This window comes from Panicum virgatum, chromosome 5K, assembly GCF_016808335.1.
Source record: "Panicum virgatum strain AP13 chromosome 5K, P.virgatum_v5, whole genome shotgun sequence".
Taxonomy (NCBI): Eukaryota; Viridiplantae; Streptophyta; class Magnoliopsida; order Poales; family Poaceae; genus Panicum; species Panicum virgatum.
Window position 1 is genome coordinate 48,459,626 of NC_053140.1, and position 8,425 is coordinate 48,468,050.

The window sequence follows — 8,425 nt, forward strand, 5'->3', positions numbered from 1 at the left end:
GACAAATCACTTCGTAACACCTGCTGCAGAATCAACAAGTTGGAGTGATTTCAAGTCATTTTCCTACCCGAAGAAATGGAAGACGATGAACAAGAACAAGCCGCCCTCAGTCCAACAAAACCAAATTCCAAGAACCCTTTGCCAGTAGTAATTCAAGCAAAAACTTGCCACGACAACGCCCAATACAATCTCCAGGCATCCAGCGCTCGTTGGCAGAGGCATACAAAATGGACAGTCGTTTAACTCTTTTAACCAAGTTTGATCACTCCTCTTATTTAAAAAATTTGTGAAAACATAGACAAATTTGAGTCATTCTTGAAGAACTTGTATAGTTGTATTGATAAAGCAAGCTACAACCAAAGAAATGATTCTGTATAATTTTTTTAATAAGACAAGTGGCCAAACTTAGTAAAAAAAAATCAAACGACCTGTACATTGGAGCGGAGGGAGTACTTGCATACGCCGTAATCCAGTGACAGTGTTGACAACGCAAAAATCTTCCAGGCAAAAGGGGAAGGGGGAAAACGTAGGTGCAAAACCATCAGAGAAAAGGAGCCAAGATCCAGCTCCGAAGCAACGAAACAATTCAGACCTCGCCCTTGATATTGCTGCAACTTATAGTTCCAAAGGTGCCACCACTTTTTAACTTGTTAATAAGAGATCAAATCACAGATTGCACGAACTCCTTTCACATGTGCCATTCCTATACCCATCCCATTACATCAGCCCCACGATTCACTTGCCTTCCGTGAAGCTTTCATTTTTACCTCAACAAAAGGAACGAAAAAGTGAAAGAGAAACGTGCAAACAAAGTCGGCAAGTCAGCTATGGACATATGAGCCTACGTCTTGCAGCAAAAGGGCATATTGTCTTGCCCGACTGTAGAAACTTGGAGTGCAGCAGATTGAGAAGCCTTCGTCTCGAGCATTTGTAGGCCCAGGTGTTAGTCATCGAACTTCATATCCACCAGAAAAATGTGCAGACTATTAAATCAATCATCGTATTCTGGAAGTGCGCTAAGATCCTCCAATTGGTCTATCAGTGGATTCTGATTGTTCATCACCAATGTCGAGTGATGAAGTAGATGCGGCCAATTCATCAGCCGAATCAGTCTCCAGTTCAGGTTCTGTGGCATCTGCCAGTGCGCTCAGCATGGTGACCACTTCGAATGTATCGTCCAGGTAGAATTTGGCTTTGCTTGGTTTTTGTCCCACAGTACACGCAAACAGTGGTGTTCTCGGAGCAACCATATTCCTCTTCATGATATCGGCAATGTTCTCAAACATGTCCTCATCGGACCTGTCATCACCAATACACAGTACGAAATCAGCCTGCTTTCCTCCCTCCTTCATTGATGCAAGTATCCTCTCAGCAACTACTCCCTTGCTTACGCCCTGAAGATTAGCACAACAACAGGAACGAATCTTAAGTGAAGGTTATTCATGCAAGGTAAAAGTCATATAACATAACTTGAACTTCGATATTATTAGCGTGCAGGAAAACATTACAGAAGGTTAAGTACCTAAGGCCCCATAGGTGATAAGGCAAACAAAAAGGTGCTTTTCAGCAACAGCTACAAGGCACAAATACTAAAACCACAGAAAAGTGTCCCAAAATTGCTTCTTCGAAAGTTGCTTCAGAAAGCACTCCCACAACAAGATAGAAGCCAAAACAGGACCAAAGAGGTCTTTATAACCAGAGGCGAAGCTAGATACAAATTAACCCTGGGGCACAGCTCAAGTAACTTGCAAATTGTTATAGGAATATGTGGTGAAAATTAGTCTAGTTAAAGGTATTTTCATCTTTTACCCTGGTGCATGGGCACCATGCAAGACCAACATACTGTTGCCCCTGTTAATAACTGAGTGGACTTAATAGCCTAATAGTGAATAAAAATTATATCAGGAAAAAGAACTGCAATGGGTACTTAAAAATTGAAACTGGTGATCATATCAACTGTGATTAAAACAAAGGTGCTAGCTAGTGGTCTATAGCATTACTTTATAGACAGACGAAAATAAAATACCAAATGTGTTTTTGAAAGGCACAAATAATGGTCTTACATGTTAAAAGGCACAGATCTTTAAAGAAAGGTTTTGGGAAACTAATAGATGAACGAACCTGAGGTTTCACTTCAACAATGAACTGGCCACTTTTAACAGTGACTGGTTCATTTGCTAGTACACTTTCCAGGTGATCAAGCAATTCCTTTGCCTGTGATGATCCAAAGCCTGGGTCAGCATCCTGATGGTGCCACACCAAAGCACTTTCCTTGGTCTCAATGGAGGATCCATCAGTTGCTTCTGTGTACAAATTCATCACTGGCTTTGCCATTTCCATCCAACCAAAGTCCAAAGCTTGGGTGCAGGTTTGCCACTCCTCATCTCTAGACCACCTACAGCAAATTTCGAAATCTTATTTCAAATACCTTTCTAGTTTAGACATTTTAATAGCAGTTGGTTAAACCAAATACTGTTGTTAACTGAATAAAAAAAAACCAATAGCCTAAAATTGATTCATAACATTCATGTTCATAGGTGACCTTCAGGTTACGTAAAGTTAATATTCCGAGCGATCCTAAAGAGGCCAAATATAGAGGGCCAACTTATTCTGCTTGTGAGGACAGAAAAAAGGTTGTATATCACAAACTAAGTTCAATGTTACATAAGCAATGAAGCTGCTTAAAACCATTATCTGCTAACTAAGTTCAATGTTTGGTAAGGATAAGCTGTATTGCTCTTGCTATTTATAGAAAAGGTATAGTATCCAGCTGCCAGTACTTCACAAATTGTGCAAAAATGGAAAAGAACATACCTTAAAAAGTAACCATGTTCAGCTGCAATCCCCAGCTTTGGACATGAGGCAAACCACTCTCCCAACGTATCCTTGTCTCGCCCACTGACAAGAAAAACAATATTTCTCCTATCTGAGCAAAGGGTATTGATAGTACTCACAACTTCTGGGCTAGGTGGCTTGTTGATGGAAGTCTGAGGAACCAAAGTTCCATCATAGTCAAGCAAAATAGCCCTGCTCTCCGAAATTTCATAAGCATTAACAATTGAATCTATGTTAAGCTTTGTGAAATGAGGGTCCAAGGCCACCACCCTGAAACCGAATCCCAACCCTATGCCCCAACAAGTCCTCCTAAAGTGGTCCTTACAAGCCCTTTCCAAGTCTTGGGTGAAGCTCCTTGACCAGTAAGCAACATCATGGCTGCTGACATAACGGTAATGCTTCTCATGCCTCAATTGTTTTTCCTGTTCAGGCATTGAAATGGCCTCATTCATCCCCTCTGCGGTTGCCTCTATATTCCATGGGTTAACCCGAATAGCACCACTCAACGACGGTGAGCAGCCAATAAACTCTGACACAACCAGCATGCTCTTCTTTGGCCCACTCACCTCTGATGTGGACTCGGATCCTGGAGCACCCTGCCTACAGACAATGTATTCATATGGTGTCAAGTTCATCCCATCCCTCACAGCAGTCACCACCACACATTCTGCTATTGTATAATAGGCAATCTTCTCAACACTTGACACATCACGATCAATGAAAACAACAGGGCTATACCCTGACTGGCCAAAGTCCCCATTAATCCTCCGGCAGCTCTCCTCAATCTCAGCCTGGATGGTTTCCAGATCCTTACCCTTCCCACGGGCTGGGTTAGCAATCTGCACTAATACTGCCCGGCCCTGCCACTTGGGATGGGTCCTCAGCATATTCTCAAAGGCAAGAAGCTTCAAATTGATCCCCTTGAAGATATCCATATCATCCACACCAAGCAAGACAGTTTTCCCCTCAAACTGCTGTTGAAGCTCAGAAAGCCTCCATTCCCTGTCAGGCAAGCGCAGACCTGACTGCAATTGACCCATATGAATTCCCACTGGCATGATTTTGATCCCAACAGTGCGGCCAAAGTAATCCAATCCAATGTACCCACGCTTTGACTGGTATTCAATTCCCAGCATTCTACTGCAGCACGAGAGGAAGTGCCTGGCGTAATCAAAAGTGTGAAACCCAATGAGGTCACAATTGAGCAAAGCCTTCAATATCTCCTCACGAACAGGGAGGGTGCGGTAGATCTCTGACGAAGGGAAGGGGCTGTGGAGGAAGAATCCGATTCGGAGGCGGTTGAACCGGCGGCGGAGGAAGGTAGGCAGCACCATGAGGTGGTAGTCATGAACCCAGACGTAGTCGTCCTCCGGGTTGATAACCTCAACGACCTTCTCGAAGAAGAACTTGTTGGCGAGCACGTACGCCTCCCAAGCGCTACGGTCGAATCGACCGTTGCCGGGCGATGAAGAGGCGGTGGTGGCGGACGCGGATGATGAGAAGGGGAGCATGTAGTGGAATAGAGGCCAGAGTTGGCGCTTGCAGAAGCCGTGGTAGAAGCGGTCGTTGAGGTGGTCGGGGAGGAACACCGGCACGCAGCGGAATCGATCGAGAAGCGCCTGCGACACCTCGTCCTGCTCGGCTACGGGAACGTCGGCGCGGAGGGAGCCGACAAAGAGCACCTCCATCTCGTCGGGAATGCCGTCGCGGAGCTGGAGGAGCAGCGAGTCCTCGTCCCAGGAGAAGGACCATCCCCGGCCATCGGGCCGCCGCCGCGCGACGACGGGCAGCTGGTTGGAGACGACGATCATCCGGTCGGCCGCCAACGAAGAGGGCGCGTCGGAGGCGACGCTGTTGGTCGCCGCGGGCTCCGACTCGTCCTCGCCGTCGAGCTCCGACAGCGTCCCCGGCACCGTCATCACCCGCGACATCCGCTTCAGCCCGAACGACCCTTGCCTCCGCCGCGCCCCGCCGCCGGCCAGGCCCAGCGCCGCGAAGTTGCCCTCCGCGAGATCGAGCAGGTTGGTATACGACCGCGACATCATGGCTGAAACACACCGAGCAGATGAAACAGAAAGCTTCGCCGCGAGAGGTGAGCAAACCCTAGCTAGCCCTTCCGATCCACGGGGCGGAGGGTTTCACCAAACCCTAGTAGGAGGATGAAGAGGAGTCGTCTGGTGTTCCGCTTTGATCTGATCTGAGGGAGGCGGCGAGCGAGGGACGGAGGTGGTGGGTTCGCGTCTTCGCGAGTTCAGAGTTCAGACTCGAAGAGTGCGAAACGCTACCGGAGGCGAGCGAGGAGAGAGAGAGCGAGAGAGAGAGGTAGGGGGGAGGAAGGAACGCAAGGACGCGCCCGTATATTCCACGGCGTGTTGGGCTCGGCGCGTGGGGCCTTTCCTGGACCACCTGTTACTGACATGTGGGCCCCGTTTCTGTCGGTGAGTTAGTGCTCCTTGGACCGCGCCTAGGGACGGGATGCCTCGGGAAAAGAGGATAAGGTTGCGCCCGCCCCCCCTCCGGTGCCAGCTGGCGTCACGCGCCCCCACCTTCTTCCGCAGGGCCCGCGCACCGGACGGTACAGATACGAGCAGTTCCAATGGCGCATGGTCGATGAACGGCTCTGATCAGCCCTGGGGGGCTGGTAGTTGGAGCGGCCACGGGCGATGGGCCACTATAAAGAACTGTTTGCCAAATTCATCTGTTCCGCGGGGTGCCTTTGGATGTTTCCCTCCCTCGTCTTTTCCGCGGCATACCGCATAGAGGTGGGCGCCCCCCCCCCCCCCCCGCGGCGAGAAAAACGTGTCGCGTACAGTAACTGCCACGTCCGCGCGCTCGCGTGACGTCAGGTGTGACGACCGGGGAGCGACTCTCCCCCCGTCCCCTGCTCTCTATCCAACACCCCCCGCTTTTTTACCCTGCGCAGAAATGAATCAAAGTGTGTGTTTAACGAAAAAAACCGTAAACGCATTAAAGTGAAAAGAAATCTAACTAATTTGAAGTACTAAACGAAGTCTATTTATAAAAAAAATTACATGGATGGGCTGTAAACCGCGAGACGCATCTAATGAGCCTACATAATCCATGATTTGCAACAGTGATGCTACAGTAACCATCCGCTAATTATTGATTAATCATAGATTAATTAGCATCGTTAGATTCGTCTCGCGATTTACAACTCATCTGTGTAAAAAGTTTTATAAATAGACTTCATTTAGTGCTTCAAATTGAGAAGATTCGAAACGCAAAAAAAAATTGCGTTTACACCCTACCGTCAGAAATTCTCCGATAATATCCGGATGCTTTAGACGACGTTCAAGACCGAGCCAGTATACGATTCCAGCGTGTCGGATTTCTACCTTGGACAACGACCCCACGATCCCAACCATCGGGAAGATCTATCTGATCCTGCGCGCCCCCGTCCCATTCGAAATCCAAAAGCCTTTCCGCATCCGCAGGCCTGTAACTTCGATGCGGCGTCATTTTCACCGTTTTGGTTTTCTTCAGAGGGGAATAAATCGTTTTGGTGTTTGCGTTTGTCCTTTTTCACCACCCAAACGGACGCATCTTCACTGTGGCGCTCAGCCAGGTGCGGCGAACAAAATTCGCGGACGCGCGATGGAACAAAGGAAAGTCCATGTAATCCGGAGATAATCAAGGTAATTGACCCGTAGACGGTGCTTAGAGCAACTCCAGCCAGGCCCTTAAATGGGACTCTATCTCTTGTTTTAGTCTCCCAGTAGAAAAAACATCTCCAACCGGGCTCCTATACGAGCCCCCATTTTGGGGAGGCCACTAAATTTTGGTCCAGAATCCCTAGAACTGGAGGCCCTCTAAATTTAGTCACCCTGCTGGAGTTTGAAGCCCCTAAATTTTTATAGGCTGGCTCCTAAAAGCAATATAAGAGCAACTCCAGCGGAGAGACTAAATTTGAGCCCCTATATTGGTTTTAGGAGCCAGTCTATAAAAATTTAGGGGCTTCAAACTCCAGCAGGGTGACTAAATTTAGAGGGCCTCCACTTCTAGGGACTCTGGACCAAAATTTAGTGGCCTCCCCAAAATGGGGGCTCGTATAGGGGCCCGGTTAGAGATTTTTTTTCTACTAGAAGACTAAAACAAGAGATAGAGTCCCATTTAAGGGCCCGGCTGGAGTTGCTCTAAGGGCTCAAATTTAGTCTCTTAGCGGAGCAGTCCAAGGCTCCAGGCCACGATTATTTATTTATTTTATTTAAGCCCGGAACTGATGCTGTCAAGAGACCCGCCAAACGGGGGGTTTTGGCTGCGGCTGGCGGCTGCTGGTCCGGGACGACGACGGCCGCGACAGGTTTTCCAAGGCGGGGGCTGGATCCGCGTCGTCCAGCCAAGCCAACCCCGGATTGGTGCGGTCAGCCTGGCTTGTCGCCGCCGTCGTACGTGTTGACCGGGCGGGGCGCGGGAGCCGGAGGCCGCCGGGCGCCACGGCTGGGCGGCTGGCTGACCAGCGACAGCAGAAGCACGTGGCGGCGGCGGGTCGTCGTCGCCGTGCGGCCGGCGCCAAGGCGTGCAGGCTGCTGCCCGCCTGTGTGCGCGACGTGGTGGGCGGCCGCGGGGGCCGTGATCCGAGCCTCGCACGTCGCACGGCCCGATATGCTGCGTAGGCACCGAGTCAGCCCACCCTGCCAACGATCAGAATCGGGGAGGATTAAAAGAAAAAAGAAAGACACAGGCGGCCGTCTCGATGTGCGGCTTGCATGCAAAGCATTTCAAAGCTGTCTTATCCTGTTCTCTGCGTGGACGCCAGGTCGGACGGGTAGGTCGGGACCGCACGGCGCGCGCGGTGCGTGGTCCAGCGCCGCCGGCGACGGCGGGGCCGGTCTCCGTGCCCGCAAAGCTGCTTTCAGTTGGTTAGGAGGAGTAAACTACGGGTACTCCGGTCGACCACAGGTTCAGCTAGTACGCGTAACTGTTAGTTTGCGAGTAAAATATCTGGCTCACATGGTCACCTACTCACGTGCACGCCAACAGGTGAACCCGACCCTGCCAGGCTGCCAACAAGTCTGATCTGAAGCGGTGAAGCCTGAAGGTTTTGCAAACCGAGAGACAGTGGGAAAAAAAAAGAGGAAGAGTCTGATCTGAAGTGATTGTGCGGTTTTAAAATGTTTTATAGGCAAAACGGTTGCATGGAGATGAAAAAAAAAACGAGTGTGAAGCGTTTCCGTTCTACTGGAATGCCATGTCCAAATGTCGCCTGGAGCGTCTTTCTGCGGACTGCAGCTGATCCGGATCCTGTTTCATCAGATGAGGAGATTCCACTTGCGAGTAACCAAAAGGCCGCCGTGCCGCCGGCTTGTCCAGATAAGTTTTTTTTCCCTACAAAAGCCATACTTTTTCAACGTAAGGTCGTCTACGCCGCCCCGGGCAAAATAATGCGGTAATAAGAAAATGGAAAGGAGGGCAAACAGCCTAGCTCGGCTGCACTTTGCCCAGGGCATATCCCCGGATTTTATGCAGATATGAGCTCGTCACGCTTTTTGCATCACAGGCCCGGCCGCCGCTGCCTCATCCTGACATGATGATGAGCTTGCAGCCAGAGGCAACTTTCAGCATCCAACAG

General features: G+C 49.7%; 1 protein-coding gene across 1 annotated transcript; it reads right to left on the reverse strand.

Moving 5' to 3' along the window:
- Positions 1–351: 351 nt before the first annotated feature.
- LOC120708044 (probable alpha,alpha-trehalose-phosphate synthase [UDP-forming] 7) lies at positions 352–5,164 on the reverse strand. Its single transcript, XM_039993135.1, has 3 exons — positions 2,815–5,164; positions 2,122–2,395; positions 352–1,394 (listed from the first exon to the last, which is right to left on the reverse strand). Exons 1-3 carry the CDS (start codon positions 4,878–4,880, stop codon positions 1,017–1,019), a joined length of 2,718 nt encoding a protein of 905 aa, XP_039849069.1. The 5' UTR covers positions 4,881–5,164; the 3' UTR covers positions 352–1,016.
- Between the last annotated feature and the right edge of the window lie 3,261 nt (positions 5,165–8,425).